Consider the following 26,378-nt stretch of genomic DNA (forward strand, 5'->3'; position numbering starts at 1 on the left):
ACAACAAAATATCAGTTTCTACCGAGACTTGAACTCGGATCACTGGATTCAGAGTCCAGAGTGCTAACCATTACACCATAGAACTGGTGCTTGAGCAAAGAAGAAGTCAACGGAATTTGACGAAATGCAATTCTTTTTTTGAAAAGGATTAAATCACGTTTAATTTTTTTTGTTTGAAAGGCCAGGTGCGGGAAAAAAATTTATATTGATCATACATTCCAATAATTATCGATCTATAGTTTCCCATATGTTTCATAATTTTTGGGATTTTATTTGTGTTACACGATCTTGTTGAAAATAAGCACTTTCTTATCATTGGGGGGGGGGGGGGATAGTTCAAATTACACAGTAAAATCTCTATTCTTTTGTACACAAATTTTGTAAATAGAGAGGCATTTTAAAAAGCTATGAAAAATAAACAGTGTGGTAAAAAATGTTATGAGATGACTAAATATAGGTAATATAACTTGAATATTACATTTCTGATATTTTTATTCAACTTCAGATTTTTATTTTCATGCTATGGCAAAAATTATCCACCGTATATCCACCATCTTTTTTCACCGTCTAGGGAGTCACCAGACATGTTATTACATTAGGTTAACTACCTAACTACTGAAAAAAAAGTCTTCCTGGTTTTTATGGACAATTTTGCAAAATTTTGTATTCGACCATATTAAGGGAAATCCATTTTTTTTCGTCTCGTAACCAATATTATATTTAAAATTCATGAGAGACATGACCAACAAAATATCAGGTTCTACCGAGACTTGAACTCGCATCACTGGATTCAGAGTCCAGAGTGCTAACCATTACCCCATAGAACCGATATTTGACAACATAGGCCTAGAAGTCAAAAAAATTCAATAAAATAATAAATTCACGTTAAATTATTATGTCTAAAAGACATGACAAACAAAATATCAGGTTCTAACGAGACTTGAACTCGGATCACTGGAATCAGAGCCCAGAGTGCTACCCACTACACCTTTAGAACCAATGCTTGACAAGTTTAGAAGTTAAATGAATTCGACGAAACGCAATTCTTTGGAAAAAAATTAAATCACGTTTATTTATTTTGTTCAAAAAGAAATTACCTACAAAATATCAGGTTCTACCGAGACTTGAACTCGGATCACTGGATTCAGAGTCCAGAGTGCTAACCATTACACCATAGAACCGATGCTTCAGTTAATGAGAAGTTAAAAGAATAAATAATGAGTTTGACTAAATAAGAAGTCAAAAGATTCGACGAAACGCAATTTTTTGGAAAAAGAATTAAATCACGTTTTTCACGTGTTTTAAAAGACATACCCACAAAATATCAGGTTCTACCGCGCTTGAACTCGGATGTTTGAACAAAATAGAAGTTAAAAGAAAAAGGTTCTGTTTGTAGGTGCATATAGTACCGGTAGTCGGTCTACATAATGGTCTCCATGTTTAATGTGTTTAGACCTTCGTCCACTTGTGGGTTTTTAATGTTGTTCTAAATGGACATTATTATAAGTCCATGTTCAAACATAGCCACGATTATATAACCAAATTAAAAAAAAACTATGTCATAATCACTCGATAGTTGCACAGTTCGTAAAAGTTCATGTTAAAGACTCATGTATCAGTATCAGTTATTAGAGCAGACAAGATAGTTAACCATACCGACTAATGAGATTGATCATTATCGTCTGCAAGTCACATGGTACACCGGGAAACCATTAGCGAATTTCTGTACGTGATGCTAGAAAGTCAAATTGACAACAGGGAAAACAATAATTAATCAAGCGTAACAAACGAGTGTTTTTAGTTCATCACGTTCAAGTTCCATTATTTTTACACACTTATACATCCGACTGGTGATAATATAAAATATATACAGATTGATAATTTAACACCACGTGATTGCTGGAGCAGACAATCTGTCAGTTACAAACAAAATAATTCTGTAATAATTTAAGTGGTAACATAAATAATACAAACAAACGACTGATATTATAAATTATAGTCGGTTTTAAAAAGGTATCAATGTCCCGTATTCAATTCTGAACATAGGGTAATGAGCTGTTAGGAGCTCATTTGTAAAGCCTCGGCATTATGTGTTAGGAATGGCCAGTTCCTTTCCACACCGACTTGTCCTCCCTAGTATTTTGACAACAAGGCACTCATTTACAGCTGAGTAGGCTGGGCGTTGTCGGGAAATTAAACCAGGCCTCTCTGTGTGTGACAGTCAAGTGTCCTACCACTCGACTACCCAACTCCTAGTCCCGTTTAATACAGTACTATTAATAAACGATAATAATTGACCAACGATTATCATGTATGGGTCACTGTACGTCCATGGTCAGCAACATATAAATTAAACTCCTTTCACAGAGTTTAGTCAGTGACCATTCACAACGACGACAACCTCCGGGGTCGGTGACCATTCTCTTGAGTTTTGTTAGTTGCATGGTGTGAACGAGATATTTGTTCAACTAATTTACAGCATTCTAGGCAGTACCAATTCTAGCCACATCGACTTTGTTTTAATAATTTATTAGAGTTTAAGAGGATAACTCAATAAAACAAAGAGAACAGTAATGTTCTATGAAAGCACAAGCCACGTTGAGGTTTCTCCTGTTGTGTAACAAGGGATATACTGTGTGACATGGCTCCATAATTTAGTCTGTAAAATTATTACGATAAATGAGGTAATTTATGACATGAGTGGTTCGGTGATTACTAGAATGTATATGTCAAAGGCGCCCGTGTTATACCGAACTTCGAAGTGAAAACCACAAAAGAACGGTCTTTTTTTGTTAATTAACAATTCCACAAGACAAATGGGAAGAAATTCAGCAAAACGCTTAACGTTAATTGCAGATACAGCCTGTGATTTAAATTCCTTTCAACTTCTCTCAAATATCAAACACAAAGTCAATGATTCAAGGGAATTTTAAGACTCCATCTATACGAGAATTATTATCTCATGCCCAATTTTAATGTGTTTAGACTACTTATATAATATTGCACACAATGTTTGACATGGTTTGTGGAAATAAATTAAATAAAATCCTTTTATTCAGAAGGTATTACCATGTCATGATGATAAGCTACCGTAATTATACAATGAAAAACAGTTATCACTCACATAGGTAATGGTTTGAATTTGTTTTCATTTTATAACAATTATTATATGTAGGAACTGTTGTGTGACCGATGACACCCTGTTAAGTGAATTATTAATGGGCTATCTTTTATGAATGAAATGACTATAATAAACGATAGAGGATTATGATGTAGGCGGGAGATATTAGTCAGACTTCCACACTACACTGATCGCCAAATCCCGCCTATTTAAAACATATGGAGCGTATTTTATATGCTATTGAACCTTTCTATTGTATCACTCGATATTGAAATGTCTGATGATACATTACTGTCTGGCAAATGGATCGTCATCGTTCTAGCGATCGTTGTCGTATGTGATGGATATCAAGTTGTAGTAGTACCGTATACCGTAATGTTAACAACGATTAAGGCTGCGACAATAGTTACGATTCAAAATAAACCAATCGGACACTTTTATGGCCCCCCCCCCCATTACCCCATTACCCCTTTAGTTTGGTTTTACAACTCTACTTGGTACCTGTGCCTTCCACAATTCCCTGCAATATGCCTACGTTTTATAAATATTTTATATAAAATACAGTAACCAAATACAGTAGTGCTTATTTTGTTTGCATGGATATTTCTCTCAGTGGTCTAGAAACGTTGATGCACTGAGGTATAAACAAATGAACGCTGTACTAGTAAAAGTAATATCGAATTAAAAGTGCCTCTTAAGATGTGACAACATGAGCAATGTCCATCTGGAAAAGGTCAGCTTTAGGCAAATTACCTAATCAAAATAATTACTTTCAACCAACAACGATGAGCCCACCTCCAATTAACAGGGTGCCGCCGCGGGCCATCCTAAGTGGTAAAAGAAGCCTTTTTGTCTAGTTTGTTTATAATATCCAAGGTAAATACTGTACAATACTGTAGTTGTTTGACATAGCAAACTAGTTCGAACTTATCATCGGGCGAAATTAAGAGCCTTCGGCCCATAGGGACTTATCCCGATCGCTCATGCCGACCGCAGGAATAGATCGGTACAAACGCTCCTTTATGCAATCAAGTCGTGCCTGACTTGATTTGTTATTTGAGCTAATTGATAGCGGTATGTTTGCTAGTACCGCTAGGTTTTATTCATTATTCCAGTTTGCTTCATAGAGCGAGGTAGTCTGTGCCTAGAGTAGTCTGGGCCGGGACGATGATACAAAACTGACGCCTTTAAATCTATATGTATCTATAAATATAAATATTCACGGTCATAATTGAACAGAAGATCGATCGGAAGTTGGATTTATTGATTATACCTTCCGGCGCACTCATTGATTAGATTGACTGTCCTGGATCTTATGTGGGAACAGGCGCATGCCTACATCGATGAATTGATCCATTTGTTGGAATATGTTTAAGTAGAATATTTTGAGATTTTACTGGGCATTTTTATATCAAGTAAAAAGGTTAGTGTTTACACTATATAATACCGATTTGCATAATATTATTACTTCGAATGGCGATAAAAAAATGTTTTATGCAAACTACTGACTTGACTGTAGGCCACTACCTATTATTAACAATATAGTGCAAAATACAAAATAACAATATGTGTACATTTTACTCTGTTATTTGATGCACTTATATAATTAGCGGTATAATTGTTTCCTTCCGCCATTTTGTGTAGGCCTGAATAATGTTAAGTTTAGGCCTGTGTAAATAAAAGCATTCTTTAGCGTAATGTATGCAAACAGCCGATAGTGTCGTTTCTAAATACTGCAAGCACTGTTATCATGAAAGGTCACGATAACTCTGGAGAAGCACTTAACTTATACAGTTATTTTGCATGCCCTTCTGTATGCTTTTGAGAAAGCACATTATGTACAAGAATGGTGCTAGCATGCGCTTGCTGTTCTTCAAATACATTATATCCTCATATTAACGTTTTTCCAAAAGTTGGCAAGGGTAGCAGCACACTCCCTCCCTTCCCCCTCTCCAACATTTAATGTTACAAGTAGCCCAGAGGATAAGGGGTTACGGTAGTTCGGGTGATCTCAATATGAGCGAACCCACCCGAAATAACCTACCCATGATCTGATCCGAATGGCTACGCTTAAATCGAGCAAACAACCATAACATAACATAAAATAATCCTTATTATAAATAAAAACCAACTCTTGTCTATAAAACCGGTAACCTTTAGGTCCCCACTTAACGTGTGTTCATGTACACAGTACATTGTCGGCCGCTTTATGAACTCCGGGGCTCGTCGCCAAAGTTACATCAGACCACCATATAAAATAATATATCGTTAACAATTACGACTTCATATTCAAGGTTAGGCATACTCATCAACGTCGATTGTATCCATAATTTTTAAAGCAAACAAAAAAAACCCCCATAAATTTGAATTTCATTAATAGACCGTGATGCTGATGAATAACCTGTCACACATGGCGGCCCATACAAATTCTGCTGGTTCACACGGCGGACGTTATGAAGATCTCACGTCAATCTACGCTCGCAACATTGTGCGCTCGCGGCGTGTGGTAGATTTGTATGAAACGCCGTTCTGAATGTGTATTTTAACATAATGCAGACATGACGTTCCATACATACATGCAAGTTATCCAGGACAGCCAAAAGAACACAAAAAACGCATTGCACGTTGTCTATCTAATTAGTGTGTAACGTATCGTATATTGCTGTGATTCCTTATTCAATCATGGACCCATGATTTAATAATGTTGGATTGTGTTAGTTAGCTGTATTATGCAGACAAACAAATCTGTACAAATAACCACAGAATAAACGTTCCTATTGAATGCGTTCAATGAACTATAGGATTTAAAATAAATATATATGTTTAGTGATTTACGATACGTTTACCCGCTCTTTAAACGATCTGTGAGGACATAGGGTTGTAGCGGTGTTCGAAGGGTGAATGCATACAGACAATCCCTCGTCACAGGCTCCCATGAGGGCTCCAATTATGTTCTAACACAGAATAGATTTGCTTCTTTTAATGTCATTTTGTACTGAATAACGGAAAAGACAATACTAGCGTTAAAAAAAATCACATGGTACAACATTGTAGGCCTACTGCTTGAATATTGTAGGCCTACTACTAAATTTTACCAGTAATATAAATCCTCAAAGATTGTGTAACATGCATCTTTAATGGTTGCTGTTGATTTGAAATATTAAAGTGAAATGTGCCGAGTATAATCACAGGATCGAATGTTAAAAACTTGTGATAGTATTGACAAGGTCACGAGCATATATTTAATTTCTTGAATAGGCCTACTGTAAATATTTCTTCTATTAAAATGGTTGTAAAGACCACAGTTCCTCTTTCTATTTATACATCAAACAGAAGTAATAATGGGGACTATTTTCCCTGAGTTCAATGAACTTGAATTTATGTGACAGTTTGCGGTAATTCGGTCAATATATCGTAATTGGTGTGATAGTGAAATAGCCGTCTGTTGAAAGCCGCACGAGGTCAAGGTTCATTTAACTTCTGACCAATGGCGACAGATTTATAACAGTTACGGTATATCAGTCATTTTGTATTTGTATGAATAGTACAGTGTGATAATAACATGTTTGCAAATTCTGCGAAGGGATGTTTACGGTTAGAGGTTAGATTATAGGATGAATATTACATGAATGTATAGAGTTAGGTTGAATAAAATTAAATCTTGGTTTACTGATTGAAGGTAATGGTAGTCGCATCATGTTGCCTTTTATAACACATCATATAATTAATTAACCCTGACGATCGACGTCTTTATTTTCTGATTGATGAAGGATATCAATAAAAGGTTGTACTTCCAGGTCATCGACACCGAATAATACAGTACAACGAATAGTGCGATTCGTGGATTAATTACGACATATACACGCATAATGTACGATCTCTAATGTAATAATCGATTGATGCGTCTAAGCTATGTTGCTTTTAAGCCACTAAAGGCGTTAATGGCGTGCTACATTCATTCTAAGGTCTATCTACATCTATATTGTTAAGGTGGTTTCTTTAATGTTATGTTGATTTATTTAGAAAAAGATGGTTGAAATAACTTAATTATTTTGCATAACGACATTTGCATAATTGTCGCAACGATCTATATTTTCCAAATTCACTAAAGTGTTATTTTGGCCTTGAAAGCCATGCTAACTTCATTTATACGCCTATCTTGCATTTATCTGAGATTTAACATGGTTTTTTTTACATTTATCTATTTAGGTAAAAAGGATCTACCAAATTGTACTGAAAATAGATATTGCACCGAATCAAGCATTGTTATGAATACGATGCAACCAAAGCGTGAATTCTGCAAACTTGTAAATGCGTTGTTTGAAATTTCGATTGTCTGTTTTTTGTGAATGTGACGTCAATATCCGAAAGTCAAGTTCAGTTGCCGGTGTGTGAAAAGGCAATAAGAAAAGGAACATTTCAAACAAAAGTGGTTCATATAACAAAGGCAATCGAAAGCATCAATGTCGACGACAGGTTGCCAAGTTGCGAATATATAAAATGGAGTTTAGTTTTGCGCGAAGTAAACAAACTCCTTGATTTTTCTACGACGCAGGAGGTCGATTGATAAGGTCACATTTTGACAGTTATACGCATAAAACTGCACTGCTTAGGCTTGCCTTCACCACTTCACCCTCAATCATGAATGTTTTAGGAGGGGGAACGAGTATCTATTTTATTGTGATACTAACGACTTTTTATCAAGAGTTATTGAGTGTTGATTGTTTTCGAAATCTGAAGGAACCAAATAAATCTAAATCGCGATGCGAACTTGCTGGTGCTGTGCCGTTTGAGGAGGTGCATTGCACAAGAGAAAGTGAAACCGATCTTGTATGTACAGATATTGATATAGAGAGGGAGGATCTGAGATCAAGGCATGCCCGCAGCAACAATAATCTGCAGCTAACGCATACAGAGGATTTTGATGTCATAAAATATCATTACAATAAACCTAAAGACATTCAGTATGTATGTGATAGTAGAAACGACTATAAAATTAACGGTGGAGTCGGTACAAGAAAACTTGCAGCCGTGGAAGAGGAAGAGATAAGAGAACCAAATATCGAATCTCCTCATTGTGTTATCAATGTATTTCTACCAAAGGACAGGAATGAAACTATGCCTGGTGATTTGGTAGACTTCGTTTGTATGACATATGGTGGAAATCCTCTGCCAAAAGTCAAACTCTTTCATGGAGATGTTGAACTTGCCGCCATTGACCAGACTTTCGACGACACCGTGCAATTTTACTATCGAAAAAATGTTTATGAAGAGGACAACGGATTGGCTTTCTCTTGCGTAATGGATACACCTGCTTTAAAATCGCAGCGTGTTTGTACTGCTCAGGCGCTCTTAATTCCTCCGACAGCAGATGTTGCGCCAACACGATTTAATGGTCTTCTCGGAGAAACGGTAACTTTCACCTGTAATGCTGAAGGAATTCCGTCAATCGTTAGTTACACCTGGAAAACGACACCGCTAAACGCAATGAGAAAAATGGGCAAACGTTTACAAATATCTAATGATAGAACCTCTGTGACGGTAAGAAATCTTAAAAGACAGGATCATAAGGTTCGGTTTTATTGTACAGTTGCAACAGAAAACGGACTAACGGCCGAATCTCGTGGAAAGATCTGGTTAGATCTACCGACTACGACAATGCCTCCCACAACGACAGTATTGACAACGACACAGAAAACGACACGGAAACAGACTACAACTGCAATGCAGCGTATATCAAGTTTAGTTGATACCGCAGACATTGGCCCTGCTATTGCTATAACACAAACACCTAAAGACGGAACGGGACAAGTCCCAAAACTACGCACAATGCTTCCACCACGTTTACCTCAGATGACCACAGAGCCACCAGTGAACGCAACCGACGTTGGAAGCGTCATTCCGGAGGATGACGTCAGCATAACGCAACGTATTATTGTTATTGTTGTTCTTTGTTTGCTATTCTTGTTTATTCTTGTTTGCTTAATCATCTGGATAACGTATCGTAAGTTTAAATATACTAAGCCCAGAAGCAAACTAACTTTAGACCAAATTGTCATTGTTAAACCAAGGGTACACCATGACGTACATACAGATCGTGATGACTACGCTGTACCAGAAGTACCAGACGACGTCGACGATTCAGGATTGTATAGTCCTCTGCGTCCAAGCAGTAATGAAGCTGGTCTGTTTGTGAGCCGAGAGTGCGAGAATAACAACACTATTGACGAACCTGACTCACCAATATACGCTACTCCCATGACTAAACGGAAAGATCCCGAGGGTAGTGAAACACCGAACGACGACGAGATGTGTCATGACCCTACTGCCATTCAAAATGGCGGCGTTACCTACGCGACGTGTATGAAACAGATGTATAAAAACAAACTATCAACCAAAGAGTGTTCGTCGTTTGAAGAATTGTTTAAAAACTTTGACAATACCCAACGACGTTTGTTTTCATCGCAGTCACTTAGTAGCCTGCTTTTCTCTGAAGATGCAGACGGCTACTTAGCGCCTTCAATTGCTGGAAGCCAGGCTAACATACCACCCTCAGACAAACCAGTAAAGTCCAAAATTGAGCGATCAAAATCATTCGCAGCGCCGCCATCAGAACCTATATACACATCTCTTGACACGCTTCTTGATTCGAACAAACCCATTGATGTGCAATTTACAAAGGCAAATCACACCAGTAGCCCTTCTAAGGCGGCGGTGGTAGTAGAAAGTAAAAACACTCAACCTAAAAAAACAGACCAACAGCCAGCCGTGCCTAAGAATGAACCAAGTAAAATAACGAGACCTAAAACTCTTCCTAAGGAACCACCGAAAGTAGCTAAGAAACCGGTAAATCGAAATAAATCCTCAAACGAATACTCTCAAATACAGCGAAAGCGTCCGAAGGCACCTCAGGAAGCCTCATACCTCTCATTTTCACCGATGTTCAGCCCTGAGAAACCATCATACGTTCCGCGAAAACCGGCGTCATTTATATCATAATGTTGTCGTATTGGTAGCCTAAATTCTTTAAAAGAGACTGTAGATTTAGGTTCTTAAGAACAATATTCTCTAGCATGCCATGTACTGTAAATATTTGAACATTATATGTGTGCACTGCGAAAGTTGTCATGTTCTATGTATCTATCTATCATTATAACCAAGAATGATAATTCGCCGGAATGTACTGCGGTATGATCACATAATATTCAGAATTTCAAATTTTACCAGTATTTTATATTAGGTAGGCCTCCAAAATACAGAGTATTGTGAATTGTTTTTGATAGGGTATTTCATACAATAAGGCTGCAAGTTATGCTGCTGCAATCGATTAGAATTATAATATTGATGATAGAAAGATTCACAAAGTCACTCACATATGAGTTACATCAACCAAAAGGACAGTCTTTATATTTTATATAAGATATACTACATTGTAACTACACGTTAACAGAACAATCATCCCAAGATTGAGATTATTATTATAGGCCTACTGTATTATTATGATTATATTATTAGTCAATGTTAAAAGCCACTTTAATTAAAAATATGATGGATTGACAAAATGAACTGCTCATTGAAATAAAAGCATAAGTCAGAGATGTTAAGGGGTATAAGTTACATATTATATTTTTAAGAACAACAATAGACCACTGCCAATAATAGGCCAAATGAACTCACTGTAGCAACAATGTCATAATTTCAACCAGTTATACGAGTGCCGTGGGTAAAATCGAATCATATTTTTTAAAGGAGTAATCATTTTAATTTGTGTAACCAAGTTATATTCCTGTTATACTTAGCGATTTTAATATTTTAAGGACACTGAAAGAGTGTTTAAAAATATACTATTGTTTAATAAATTGTACTGATATTATAATTCATATTTTCAGTCTTTATTTGCTGTTATGTTTGACATATTCCTCGTTGACGCTGCTCTTTGCATTCACTACAGGTTAAGTTGAGTTAACATCATTTTACTGAAAAACCAAAATACCACCAAACGGAGACAATTTAGAGTGACAATAGGAAAAAGTGGGGAGTTGACTAACTAATCAAAGACAGTTCTTACAAGAGGCCGATCTTATTAATGGACCATGTAAAGAAAAACTGTCAAAAATGTTTCGAATATTAATAAAACGACAATATTTTAACACGTTTCATACGTATACTTCAGACAAAAATACCACCAAACGGTGACGATTTAAAACAGTGAGAGTAAGGAAAGAGAGAAAAGTGGAGAGTTGACCAAACTGTTTCGAATATTAGTAAAACGACAATATTCTAGCACATATGGAGTTTCATACGTATAATACTCCAGACAAAAATCGAAACATTGACTGATGGACTAACATAAAAAAAGGACAATATAAATAGACTTTGGGCAAGAAAAAACGACATGAACTTATTAAAGGATTAAGCGCGCAGTAAATGCAAATTGAGTTATATGAACGAAATTCTGTTTTGAGTGTTGAACGTTGCCAAATTGTTATTCTTGTATAAATTCAAACCACCCCATGTACTTATACGAACAAGTAAATAAATCAATGTACGTGCACAATACAGTACAATTATTAAATTGGAGAGATAAGACGAGGCTTAACCTGCGTCTCTTGGGGATAAACTTTTCCTCGCCTGACTCTCCCTAACGCGTGTTTGTCTTGTTCCAATTGTCGCCTGGGACTTGTACAACAAGCCAGATGGATAAAAAGACCTTTAGAAAGACTTCCTGAATGTAGATCACCCCATGGATATGACTTCTGGTCGTTCATGAACAGAACCACATGACGTTCAACCGATAGCAAAAACACATACTTTCTTGGCGAAAAAATCATTTCCCGAGAACAATAGAAAAGTTGTAATTTAATATTCGAGACAAAAGAGATTTCGATTTTGACACACAACTCGTTAATCACAGATACTTGGTTTACTGAAAATAAATCATTTTGTTGGAAACAATACAAACTGCTAATTGTTTAAAAGAACGAAAAGAAAATCATTAGAAAAACATATAATATTATTGGTCGTGTTCATACTACAACACCATCCAACAGCCACTCAAATGGAGCAATATAGGCTAATGTAATATACATTTTCTAAAGCTCTGTCTACACTACCAAACTTTGTGACAAAAAAAATGTGATGTGTCCATATATAGACATAATGATGTCATATCACTACCATATTTGGGCATATCACTACCATATTTGAAGAATATCAACCGCATAAAAAACGTGCACCATCAATATGATGTGGTCTGTATGAAAAATGCTCCGGGTTATTGTTAAAAAATAGGGAAAGACTAATTTTACGCTTTTCGGTTATACGACAGTACAAGAATACACGCTCCCAGCAGATACTGTTAAATACTCAATTCTATACAATAGCTCGAAAATGCAAATTGCCTTTTATATTTCTGATATAATTCTCTAAGGAATTATTAGCGCGAAACGTGTTTTAAAGTGGAATGGGTTTTAGAGCTCCGGAAGTCGGTATTTGTTTGAAAGTATAGGATAATACTCATTTTTCTCAAGGGCGATGCAACTACATCAGGATGACCTCTCGTTCGCTTGATGTAAAAATAAATTATTCCATCTCCATTTTTAGATAAAAAGGAAATATCAACAAAACAATAGGGTCGCGTCTTTTTATGGAGGCCCCTGGTTTATCACAAACTCCCATCAATTGAAATAAATTCGCTCTCATTTTGGAAAAATTGACCAAATTCAGTTTCTTTTTTTAAGAGGACATTAGGGAATGTTCTTCCAATAACCACAAAAAGCAATTGAAATAAATTCGCTCTCATTTGGAAACATTGACCAAATTCAGTGTTTTTTTTTAGCAGGACATTAGGAAATGTTCTTCCAATAACCACAAAAAGCATTTGAAATAAATTCGCTCCAATTTGGAAAAATTGACCAAATTCAGTGTCTTTTTTTAGCAGGACATTAGGAAATGTTCTTCCAATAGTCACAAAAATATTACTGTATCTTGGTCTAAATTTTAGTTCATCTTCCAAAACATTGCTTCAGTAAAAGTTACACACTACTATTATTATTATATCAATCAAATACATTATTAATGTATGTATACAATAACAATACATACACACAGTGACGTTTTACCTGTTTAGGAACAGAGTACATCAGCACACTACTTTAAACATAAGACACTTGTTATTAACTTGTGTTTATTTTCTGTCTAGTGCTATTGATAATAACCTACACGGTGATTACATATTGTACATGTTGTAGCAGATAACATTGATAATACGATGTACCAGGTCAATGATGAGGAGTTGAGAAGATAATGTAAATTAACTATCAAGGATCTATATGAATTATTGAACGATTTCCTAAAATTATAACATCTCTAAAAAAAGGTTTATTATTTCAATGCGACTCATGACATTTTGAAGTAAGTTTTAAAGCCATGATGTTATGAGGTAACACGACGCCAAATAAAATATATTGATCTGTCAAAATTAAACAATAAAACATGACATGAAGTTAGGATGAAACACACGGCATATTTATTATTGTCATCATAAAAACAAGGTATGGATATTAAACCGAACTTGGATATTTTCATTTAGGCAATCGAAAATTCATTTCACGGAAATACCATTTTAAACTAGTGTATAGAAAAGGGGGAAACTACAATATTGTGTTTGACAACAAAACTGTATTTTGTGATTCATAGTTGTCAGTTTAAAAACTACCAGTTATTGTTATAATTTAATAATAATCCTCCTATTAACCATACGTTTAATTAATGCAGTTGTGTTGATATATAGAACGAGGTTGTTGATGATGATTATGTATTTATACCTTGGATACATTATCTTTTCCGTTATGTTTACACAATGGTTAAAATAAATGATATTAAATCGCGTTCACACTGTAAACGATTGAGTCATTGAGGTCACGCCCTACTATCGACTTAATGCGAAAATGATGATTATAGGAAAGCGCAATTGGTTGATGAATAAACGCTCGATGTCCGAGGGTATTTTCGTCGAGCGGTTGTCAAAAAAATCGCTTTGCGGAAAAAACAATTAAAAAAAAGTGACAATAATTTTATAATTTTATATGTTAAATTTAATTTGACAAAGGCATGAATGAAAACACATCAAACGGTAATGTTCCATAGCAGGTTTTCCATTACCATCATCATTAAGACCAAAATCCAGAAAACAATTTAGTATACATTTTAACATTATCTATTATACTTATACTAGTACAATCAATGCTATATAAATAATACATTGTCATATAATACACCTAATTACACAATTATATTATCAATTTGTGCATATTAATACCCAATACAGTATTATTTTAAATTGTGCGCAAGATTTTATGAACGTACAGATATGAAAGCAAATGTTCGACTGAGTTCACGGAGAAGGAAAGCCCACCCACCTTCACCCAGTAGAATATTGCACCTGAAGTTCCTAAGGAATTGAGTTGGATTATATAAGTGAGGAATCTGGATCAAGGAGATAATACTGCACTCGTGGACAGTTAACCGTCATATTGAGTCATCCAAATAAAAAAACCTGATTGTTCGCAAAAAAATAAAATTAATTATTTTAACAGATTTCGAGTAAATCTATAGATAACAATAGATACAATGGTGCATCCTAAAGGTCACTCTTGAATACTAGCGGTCAAGCATTTACTAAAAAACCTTCAGACAAAAGAAATTAAATCAAGTAGAAATTTCCTGCCAACTTGAGCAACACCAATGAACTTGGAGATGTGTTAAATGACGGGAAAGGATTGAGAGGTCTTCTGGGACCTAGTATCATCCTCCCTAGCACAAGTAGTGTTCTACTTGACATAACCTTAGGCTCATGCAGTGCTACCGGCTGAGTCATCGTAAGGAAGAGGAACTTTACCCGGCCAATAGACGGTGATTGGTGTGTAAATGTTGCCAAAATGTCACCATGTCCTTTGGGAGAAGACTTCAATGATTTCTTAGGAATAGTAAATTCAATTATTCTTATTTACAGGGGGTGATCTCTACAGATTAAGCTTGTCACACATTGAAACCATGTAAGCTAAAATAGATAATACGTTGATCATCTTATATTGTGCTGAATGCACAAAGACGCTTAGTTAGCTCTTCACATTATTACCCCTGGATCAAACACGTATGGAAACATACTCCCATAATGTTGCAGCCAATAATCAGCGCAGTTATAAACACAGTTGTGTTTTGACCTATAATATCAGGTACTTATTTGTACACCTGGGTGAAGAGAGGCAAATGTAAGTAAAGTGTCTCGCCCAAAGATAAAAGCAATGTGATGAGCTTTGGATTCGAACTCACAATCTCACGATCAATAGTCCATCGTACAAAACACTGCGTCACACGTGCTTACATATATAGATGGACAAGAATGGTTAAAGTAATAGAGCATTGAAATGGAAAGAAGCATCAAGCAATACAATTGATTGCCAATGAAACTATACACAAGTTATGTGCAAACTACACTTAAATGAGGCTCTGCACAGTATAGGAAGATGATGATGATGATGAGTATTTTATACCATGTTTGTAAAATATAGGAATTGATATTACCATAATTAAAACCAAGTAGCAATTCTAAAACAAATCCTTTATCAAAATCTTCATCAATTCATGAATGGAAATAAAATGCAAAAGTAGGGTATCTCAACACCAAAAAGAATTCATATTTTCATATTTGAAGAAATGCGAATTGTACGCATAACAAAAAGAGATACAGTCAGTGGCGTAACAAGATGACTGAGGCCCCTGGTTTAGGAACCCTAAGTGGTCCTCAAACGCTGTAAGGCCTCGGGCGTTCTTAGCTTTTTCGACATATCTTAATGCCTGTTTTTTCCTCTTAGCACTGCTCAGGAGCCCCCATAAGCTCCGGGGCCCCTGGGTTTAGCCAGTGAGCCCTCATAGCCGTTACGATAGCTTAGATACAGTACTACTGGGGTACGGAATAATACTACTGTACTGTGTATTATATATTTAAAGTATGTATCCGGCACATGTCATCAGGCACTTTAAGAATGACGTAACCCCACCCATCCAATTAACAATAAATCACATGATGGGATGAGATAAACGACAAGGAAGTGGTCTCTTGGGAGTATAACAACATGGTCAAGGTAGCGACTGCCTAATGTACCATACATAACAAGTATTATAATAGATCTAGAGATGAGCTCCCGGATGCTGTTATAACCAGGATGGGTGGTCAAAGGGTTAAATAAAATTGAGTAATGGACTGTAACTAAACATATCTGCGGAGCTATAGCTATAAAATAAGTAATACACAATACAAATGTTGACAGTATGTATGTACATAGATAAGGAGGATCATAAGTAGGATTCAGAATATTACTACATTGGCAAAATAAGTGATGTGGAAATACCAAAATAGTATGAATTATATGATGTAGGCCTACAGTATTAACTGATAACAGGGGAAAACCACATCAAAGTGGTTAGTATTGCATTAATTAATAATAATTTGGACGATTAAACAATTTTTAATAGCATATTCAGAAACAATTTCTCCAATTACAATTACCAAACAGCAAAATATAAATTTTAATATTTACACTCTATGTATAAATATATATTGCATTTAAAAAAATTGTAAATTCATTTCCCAAATAAATCATTACTAATGAAAAGTACAGTTTTTAAAATGACTATATTGTTTTCTGGATTGTATGGTCGTTGTCATTTAATACCTTCTAAAAATAAACACCTCAAAACTCTACAATTCATATTGTCAGATTGCAATTGTATTTGTTTACATAAAATTAGTATTTTGTCATTTTGCGATGATAAAATATGAATAATGATCTTTGCAACAGACACACTGCAAACTTATATGAAATAACAATGTTCGATTTGCACAAATATGGGCATTATCAGTTATGACAATTCAAAGAAAAAATGATACATGTTAAATTTTCTGTATGTCTATCATAACATGATAAACCTTGGAAAATTGGGCCATTGCCTGATATACTTTGCTTTGATAAAGTTTGACCTCATAAATAATATTATGTAATCTGACAGTTACGACATTAAAATAAAAAAATATTGAAATTTCATGTGATCTCAATTTGAAAACATTCCAAATTTCAAGACAATATGAATGTAATTATTTTGAGGTGTTTATGATGATCATGTGACCTTTAAACTTAACGCCCAATCAGGTGGTAGATCATCATACCGTGTACCTCTGCAACTTGATGGTGTTTCACTACTTCCTGCAGAAGAAGAAGAAGCTGAAAGAAAGAAAAAAAATGATTATAAAATAACACATTTTTTTGAATGAGGAATTGGAAGATATATATATATATATATATATATATATATATATATATATATATATATATATATTCGAGTCTCGGTTGGGGCGACTTTTTCTCATTCACACAGATTTCCTCATCTTTATCATTTCAAATTAATTAATTAAAATTCAGTATATCACCGGGCGGTTTAGAATTAATGTTCTGTGCCTGATTTGTTTATATATATATATAAATTTTATATAAACATTTTTTTGTTTTTTTGATAGTTGTAGACAGAGCTTTACATAATTTTTACAAAATACAACAATCACAAATATATATATATATATATATAAATGTTCGGTTCAATGTAACCGTCTAGAAAGTGCTCAATACGGTAAAGTAGAGCTAAAATATACGTTAAGTCTGGAAAATAAGTAAAAACTACAGTTTGGTCTCTACAGGCTTGTTTCGTGAGTTGTGCAACTCACTCATCAGGAGACTATAATGAGAAGAATCAATTACAACGCTGCTTATAAGCACATTTACTTGTAGAATTAGCATTTACAGGTGATATGTTTTGGAATGTCAGCTGTTATGTAACAATGCTTTCTTTCTGTGCCGGCAGGCGGACACAAGTTTGTTACGTTTGTTTAATGTCGATAATTCAGGGTGGCGGATGATAAATAATTTCTCTTTGAGGCAGAGATTGCATTTTTTGTTTGCGCTAAAAAACAGACAACGAAAAGACATTCTGTGGTACAACACACCGTTCAGCAAAAACGTCAGCACAAACATTGGACAGAAATTCCTATCCCTAGTAGACAAACATTTTCCAAAAGATAACAAACTAAGAAAAATCTTCAACCGAAACACTATCAAGATTAGCTACAGTTGTATGAACAATATGAAACAGATAATAGACAGTCACAACAAGAGAATACTCAACCAGCCCGAAACAACATCCATGGAAAACACGCAAGAAAACAAAACATGCAACTGCCGACAGAAAAACACATGCCCGCTAAGCGGAAATTGCTTACAATCATCTGTAATATACCAAGCCACAGTAACACGCAAAGACAAATCCACCTCGGAAACTTATATCGGACTAACTGAAAATGATTTTAAAACACGATACAGAAATCACACCTCATCATTCCGTAATTCACGTTCTAGAAACTCAACTGAACTCAGTAAACATATTTGGACACTCAAGGACAATAACACAGACTATACAATCTCATGGCGCATCTTGACATCTACTAAAGCATATAGTAGCGCAAACAAAAAATGCAATCTCTGCCTCAAAGAGAAATTATTTATCATCCGCCACCCTGAATTATCGACATTAAACAAACGTAACGAACTTGTGTCCGCCTGCCGGCACAGAAAGAAAGCATTGTTACATAACAGCTGACATTCCAAAACATATCACCTGTAAATGCTAATTCTACAAGTAAATATGCTTATAAGCAGCGTTGTAATTGATTCTTCTCATTATAGTCTCCTGATGAGTGAGTTGCACGACTCACGAAACAAGCCTGTAGAGACCAAACTGTAGTTTTTACTTATTTTCCAGACTTAACGTATATATATATATATATATATATATCTGTAATTGTTGTATTTTGTAAAAATTATGTAAAGCTCTGTCTACACTATCAAAAAAACAAAAAAATGTTTAATATGGCAGTGATATGACGTCGTCGTGTCTATATATGGACACATTTTTTGTTGCATAAAGTTTGATAGTGTAAACATAGCTTTAGATTATGAAATTACATTACAGGTAAAAAGCGTAAAGTAATATATTCTATAATTTTGTAAAATGTGTGCATGTTTATATATGAATCATTGTTGTGATAACTCCAGCTACTACCCCAATTTTTAAATTTAGCATAGGTTTGTAAGCAATAGGAAATGCTCAACGCAATTGAAAATGAAGCAAGTAAACATTTTGTTAGCTGGCTAGACCTGAAAATACCTGAACACATTTGTCAAGTTAATTAGCCAATTAGTAATGAAATGTTGACAGTTGTTTCATGTCATTGGCACAAACTTCAATATTAAGGTATTTGCAATATGCGTATGTTTTTTAAAACTATTAACATGTATCAATCTATTTAAAAAAAATAAAATTTGATATATTTTCTCAAATGTGTTGCAACCAATATAAATGTTAATTAATCAAATCCATTACTTTCAGTATAAAATGTAGTGTTAAAGCTGTATATATTCTAAAACTAGTGTATAATGATTTATATTTTGTATATGTTGACAATGAACAATTTTCCCAAGTTTGTCCTTAAACTTACCTCCTTGTGGGGCTTCTTCTTTCCCTGTGTTTACATCATCTTTGGCATCAACATTGACCTTATCACTGTAAGGATCTTGCAACAATTTCAGAACACGACGGACCTGTGAACAAAGGTAATTGTTCATTTTTCATAATTACAATATTAATTGTTATTTCAACTAATGTAATTACTGATCTGCATACATACTTAATATAATATATTAACTAATGCATACTAACAACAGTAGTTACTATCAGCGTTAATTATAATTCAATATTGTCATGAGGCAAGGCAATTTAACAACCTTGCATGGAGTAAACAATGCATAAAAACATATACCGGTAATATGTTTATTGTCCATATCAGTAAAAGGTTGTATTAAACTATAGCCTTAAAGTACTATTTAAGAATTTTACAAGTTAAAAATTGATAATAAATAGAGGGCTCACTTCACTAAAGTTTCCTTTCTCCGCCTCATCTATGGCATTCTGAGCAATATAATTACGTAGAATATACTTTGGGTTATTGCGATTCATACTCTCAATTCGATTTTTTATAAATTCTTCAGTTTGAGATGTCTCAATTTCTGCCTCTAATCTTGAAGAATACAACTTCAACCATTTACTCCACATTTCTGAATCTGTTTTTCTTTTTTCCTTATCAGTCAGAGACTGAAAATAAATAGAAGTATTACCTTAATATGATTTAATAATAATAAATTCGTAAATTATATGCAATATAAAATGATAATTTATAAATACAGTAATGTACTTACCTCTTTGAAATCTTGAATTTAAGACTTTAAAAAACGGTCCAATCAAAGTTTCAGCAATAGACTTACGGAATTGATATTATTATTAAGCATTTTTTTCATTTTAAATAATATATTAAAATTCCGATTTCTTTTGAGCATGATTGAGACAATACATGCTCAAATATAGCAATGGTTATTTTTTAAATCCGTATGGGCCCGGTCATATTATATAAAATAACACCTATATATCTAGCTAGTTCTAGGAACATGTTTCAGTGGGTAGGTGTGTTAGAAAAACAAATAATGAATATTTTGTATTCGTGCAATGATACAAATAATTTCATGAGGTGAAATATGATGAAATATAGTAATTCCAAGTTTAATCTTGCTCTATTTCAGACCATACATATGTATATTATGCAGAATCGGCGCTATCATTCTGTACGTTTGAAATATTACCAGTTCTATTCAACCAATAATGATTTGGCACTATCATTCTGTACGTTTGAAATATTACCAGTTCTATTCAACCAATAATGATTTTTTATAGACAATATGACACTTTATATTTTAAGAAGACATAAAATGCACAATTGATAATGAAACAAATGAAATCTTGATAAGAATGCTAGAGAACTGTTAAAAAATATAAACTTTGTAAACTTAATCAAATAAAGATATTATAGTTTAACATTCTTCCATTCATCTTTTGAAAGAAAATTTTAAGAACCAATGGAGGAGATGGACCATTGTCATTTAATCATTTAATTTAGCCAGTCCAAATGATAGCAAAAAATTGTACCTGCTGCAGTTGTCGACCACAAGATACCATGCATGATGCTAGGTATTTTTGGCCGTAAATGATGGTTCAATCTTTAGAGTCAATTTACAAGGCTTTCTTATTAAGATCCACTTACCTCCATTTCCTTAGACTTTTTCATTCTTTCAATTTCCTGCAGAAGCATCTGATGTCCCTGGCCTAACTGTGCTAACAAGTCAGGGTTCATCTGGGCCAGCATCATGTACATCTCCAGCTGCCTGAAACCCAATCAAACAAGTTAAAGAACCAACAAGCGCATTAGCAATTTCTACCTATTTTTACTACCCACAAAAATTGCTGTTAACATCATGTCTACAATCTATAACATATAACCTTGATTGGGTGGCTTTTTCTCATTCTTACAGATTTCATTATCTTCACCATTTATAAATTAAAAATTATATACTGCATCTATTTTTACAACTGGCAGACAGTAAGGCCCCGTTTCTGCTGCCAAAAATATACCGTATATATACGGTATATTTTATATACGGTATATTTTTTGGCAGCAGAAATGGGTCTCATAAAAAATATACCGTATATATTTGCGGTATATATACTGCATAAATATCCCCATCGTTTGTGGATATTATACGGTATATTCCAAAATATACCGTATATTTCGTTTCCCGTTTCTGCTGCACTCAAAATATACCGTAAATGTGACCCGACTCATGACACGAGGTCAAAAACTAACAGAGCGCGACGCGTTTGTTTTGGTTTTTCTGCTGCATTGAAAGTTGAAAAACACGTGTAAAAGCAAGCAACAGATCAAAATGTCACTGTGGACCGAACAAATCACTATTTTTGCAATTCAATTGTGGGGGGAAGCGAAAGTTGGGGGGAGACTGCATGGCAACAGAAGAGATACCGAGATTTTAATTACAATAAATCGAATGTTCTTACACGACAACGTGATGTAAAATCATGGTAAAATACTGTATAATAGAAAATGGAAATTAAAACGGCAATATAGGATAATATAGCATAATATAAACTCAATTTGAATAACAGAGTTTATTTATAGTGACATTTCTAGATTGTGCTTGTATGTGCGGTGTAAATTCGTTGCCACTTCTGCTCATTAGATTTAAAATAGAAAGCAATGCTACGACGTTTTGAGAAACCATCATTGTTTTGTTTTTGTCAGCATGTACCGGTAGGTAAAAACCTCACTACACGAGGTCAATCCATACTTCCATCTCACGAAATGCATTTTGGGTAATGACAGCCAACTTTTTTACAACCCACCCACGAAGTATGTGCAGCGGAAATGGTGCACGAATTTCATATACGGTATATATACGGTATATATATACGGTATATTTATACGGTATATTTTGGGTTGGCAGCAGAAACGGGCCCTAAGAGGTACAGAGAATTACTGATTCAATTCAAAATTTGGAACCTAAAGCTCTGTCTACACTATCAAACTTGATGTGACAAGTGATGTGCCATATATGGGCATGATGATGTCATACCACTACCATATTTGGGTATCACACTTTCTTGTCAAACTAGTTTTGATACTGTAGACAGAGTGAAGCTTTAGAATTTCTTATGATGACAACACTAGATATTTAAAATACCTTGGATGCATTCTAGGTTGATTAGACTTCTTTAATGTTTCTGCTGTGCAGCACTGTGTTAGGTAGTATTCAAGAACACCAGCAATGGCACTTTCTGCATCTGGTGAGCCTGGTAGAGGCACCTTTGTCAGACCTCTGAAGCAGTTTGTAAAGTCTGCTCCAGTTAGTTGCATAGTTTCCAGGAAAGATTCTATCAATGATCTAAAATATAAATATTTTTTAAATAAATGTCAGTTCTTGTTAAAGAATAACAGTATATAACTTTATAACAGGAGCATTTCTTGCCAACAAGTAATACCTACTTGTCTTCAGGAAGTGCCTTTAGTAGCCCTATTTTTTTCCTCATCTTTTCCAGGTAACACTTCTCATACTCTTGATCGTATATTTCCTCCAATGCTTCTTTAGACTTCTCAAGAGGGAGGGCCATGGAGATCGCTTCTGCCAACTTGACCAGGTTCCATTTACAGATTGGTGGTTGCTTGGCATACGTGTACCGCCCACCGTCATCTATGTTTAGATATGAATAAAGGAGAATTTACCATGATAGTAAGCATAGAAATGAATACAATGTAATGAATGTTAAGATCTGTCTACAATATCAAATAAGTTTGACAAAGAAAGTTTGATCTGCCCAAATATGGTAGTGATATGCCCCAATATGGTAGCGGTATGACATCATCGTGTCTATATATAGCCACATCACATTTTTTTGTCACATCAAGTTTGATAGTGTAGACAGAGTTTACCTCTTTAACAGTATTGTAAATATTACCTGATGCATTACAGATGAAGTCTGGGTCAAATCGGTCCATGAAGCCAAATGGTCCATAATCTATAGTAAGGCCAACTATACTCATGTTGTCTGTATTTAATACACTAGGGGAAAAAATAAGTATAAGTAAAGCAACTGTGTATTGTCTGTTATAGGATAAATTATACAGTGGAGCCTCTCCTTTGGGACACCCCTATATTTATGTAAAATTCCTATTAAAGATGTATTGTCCCCCTGAAAAAAAATTCTTAAACAATTTTTTGTTGAATATGCCATTTTAATGTAACATAATAGTTATCCACTTTGACCAAAAATTGGATTTAAAAAAAATGTATTTTAACTGAAAAAACTGTAATTTAAAGCAAAAAATGGTCAAATTGGCTACCGGCCAATGGGTTTTTGGTTAAATTTAACCATTTATTTTGTCATTTTATAAGTGAAAACATTAGTGGAGTTCTGGGTTCAAGTCTTGTCATATGTCAGGAATTTTTCTAATGACAAATTACAACTCCACTCCTAACGACTTGTAATAAGACTTTGTTTATGTAGATCATCTTGTGTATGTGTGCCTTGTGAACGGGATTGCCACCTTTAAAACAGATACTGAAGGTATTCGCTTATGGCTTTCCGTGGCACTATGCCTAAAAAATTAACTCACCCATGACAAAACCCAACACACTGCCAACCAACAACAAGCTGAATGGTCAGTCGTACAACTTCTTTATAGAACTCTAAATACATCTCTTCTTTATTTTCTTTCTTTTTCTCATAAATCTGAAAGTAGAATTGTTATAAATAGTTTTAAAATCCATAAACATAAATTCTGCAGAATATGAGTAAAAATCTGTCTAAACTATCAAACTTTATGTGACAAGAAAAGGTGATGTGCCCATATATGGAAATTATGACGTCATATCACTACCATTAAGCATATCACTACCATATTTGGGCACATCACACTAGTTGGTCATCTGCCGAAAAAACAAAACAAAATAATAATAAACAGTATGTTATTCTAACAGCAGATGAAGGAATAATTTGTAATTTATGATTAATTTTAAATTACCTCAGAGAAAAATGTTTGAACAGTGTAATTAAGAAGTGTCTCTAAAACATCTTTGCGACCAACACTTGGACCTTGACGTCCAGTATGACTGTCTGTTGGCTTAAATATTTCAAAAGATCCAAATCTAAAATAAGAAAGAATAGGCTCAAAAGTGATGAAATTTAATCGGTTTCAACAATTGAAGTTGCTCATACCATTTAAGGAAGGTATTAATAATCTAGAATACTAGCATTGACATTGGCTCACCTTAAGAATGTTTGTGCCACTCTCAAAACAATAGAAGCTCTTTCTCTGATGGCATTACCATTATAGTGAATATCTCTTATAACCATTGTATCTGAAGTCACACAAGTTCCAGCTACAAAAAAAGATATGACATTCAATATATGCTCAAAATTGATTTTTGTTTCAATTGAATGTATACATGCAAGAAAAGATCTTGATATAATATCATACATTTTAGCCTTAAATGCTGTACTAATAATGCAGAATGTATAGTTTTCCTTTTAAAAAGATAAATACAGTCAGAGGTAATTTATGGTTGCTAAAATTCCTACCTCTGGTAGTAGGGATACCAAGGTGATGCATAGCCTCACTACATAGGAACTCTCTTATTGTTGACCTCAACACTTTCCTGCCATCTGCCGACCTTGAAAAGGGGGTAAGACCAGCTCCCTTGAATTGGATCTCCCAACGCTCATTTCGTTTGTTTAAAATTTCTCCCAAATACCTGCAGTGTAATGTATAATCACTAATCTTTAAACAATTTAACATTTTATTAAAATCATCAATACCGTATAGCTGACTGGGGCATAGGTCATAACAAAGTGACTTATGTGGCTAACACAATTTATATGGAACTATGTAGAGAGGTACTTATTATTATAATTTAAAATTATGCGCACGGCACAGTCGGATGTCTTTGCCGATAGAAAAATTAACATTTACTTAAACACATTGACAACTGTGCCAATAGAAAATACAAAGTTATAGGCCTATATGCATTGTTAAAAGTGCCGATAGTCACTTCCATCCGGCTAAACTAGTTTGTATAATTATTCATTACATTGTTGCACCATCTCCGAGCTGACCAGCAAAACTTCCAAACTGATGTCCACAATAACAATGGGCAGCAGGGTCACAACCTGGTAGAAGTTTATTGCCTGAAAAATATTCTGCAAAGTCATCACGTCTCAGTTCACTTTCAGGGAGATCAAGCAAACCTGTTAAAACATCTTCAGAGTAGGCTACCAGCTCTGGGTCGTCTGCAACGGCAGTCGGGGAAACCTTAGAGAAGCAGGCGCCCCGAACCTGCCGAGTGAAGTTTCGTTTTTCCTCATCGATGGGTAAAGAACGCAGTGCTAAATTATCAAAGTTTAAAGTTTCTAGTGTTGCTGTCATATTACTATGACTAGAATTACAAAACGAAGGTTTATTTAGATTACTACTTCGAATTGCGTTAACAATGTTGCTCAAAAAACGAGAAAAAGTATGTTTATTTTTACTCAAATTTGACAACATCCCCACCTCTCTACACAATTTTTATTCTCATACAGGTATATAAACTATACCAAACTGGCGAGTAAATCATGTTTTACTTTTTAAACCTCGCAACGTCTGGTTGAAAAGGCTACTCGGACCAATAATTTCTATTAGCCTAGGGGTTAT

At 34.6% G+C, this 26,378-nt stretch overlaps 2 protein-coding genes and 2 non-coding genes across 4 annotated transcripts; 1 reads left to right on the forward strand and 3 right to left on the reverse strand.

Moving 5' to 3' along the window:
• Positions 1 to 13: 13 nt before the first annotated feature.
• Trnaq-cug (transfer RNA glutamine (anticodon CUG)) lies at positions 14 to 84 on the reverse strand. Its single transcript has one exon. It is a non-coding gene; the product is annotated as a tRNA-Gln (tRNA).
• Positions 85 to 1,109: 1,025 nt separating this feature from the next.
• On the reverse strand, positions 1,110 to 1,181 carry Trnaq-cug (transfer RNA glutamine (anticodon CUG)). Its single transcript has one exon. It is a non-coding gene; the product is annotated as a tRNA-Gln (tRNA).
• Positions 1,182 to 3,767: 2,586 nt separating this feature from the next.
• Positions 3,768 to 11,597, forward strand: LOC140040160 (uncharacterized). The gene is made up of 2 exons (XM_072085874.1): positions 3,768 to 4,544; positions 7,331 to 11,597. The coding sequence occupies exon 2, from the start codon at positions 7,763 to 7,765 to the stop codon at positions 10,118 to 10,120; it is 2,358 nt and encodes a 785-aa protein (XP_071941975.1). The 5' UTR covers positions 3,768 to 4,544; positions 7,331 to 7,762; the 3' UTR covers positions 10,121 to 11,597.
• Positions 11,598 to 13,426: 1,829 nt separating this feature from the next.
• On the reverse strand, positions 13,427 to 26,237 carry LOC140040161 (protein adenylyltransferase SelO, mitochondrial-like). Its single transcript, XM_072085875.1, has 12 exons — positions 25,777 to 26,237; positions 25,268 to 25,440; positions 24,957 to 25,068; positions 24,711 to 24,834; positions 24,303 to 24,418; positions 23,645 to 23,748; positions 23,175 to 23,379; positions 22,873 to 23,073; positions 21,381 to 21,501; positions 20,159 to 20,380; positions 19,728 to 19,830; positions 13,427 to 17,403 (listed from the first exon to the last, which is right to left on the reverse strand). Exons 1-12 carry the CDS (start codon positions 26,229 to 26,231, stop codon positions 17,300 to 17,302), a joined length of 2,040 nt encoding a protein of 679 aa, XP_071941976.1. The 5' UTR covers positions 26,232 to 26,237; the 3' UTR covers positions 13,427 to 17,299.
• Positions 26,238 to 26,378: the final 141 nt, after the last annotated feature.

Source organism: Antedon mediterranea, chromosome 2 (genome assembly GCF_964355755.1).
Source record: "Antedon mediterranea chromosome 2, ecAntMedi1.1, whole genome shotgun sequence".
Lineage (NCBI taxonomy): Eukaryota > Metazoa > Echinodermata > Crinoidea > Comatulida > Antedonidae > Antedon > Antedon mediterranea.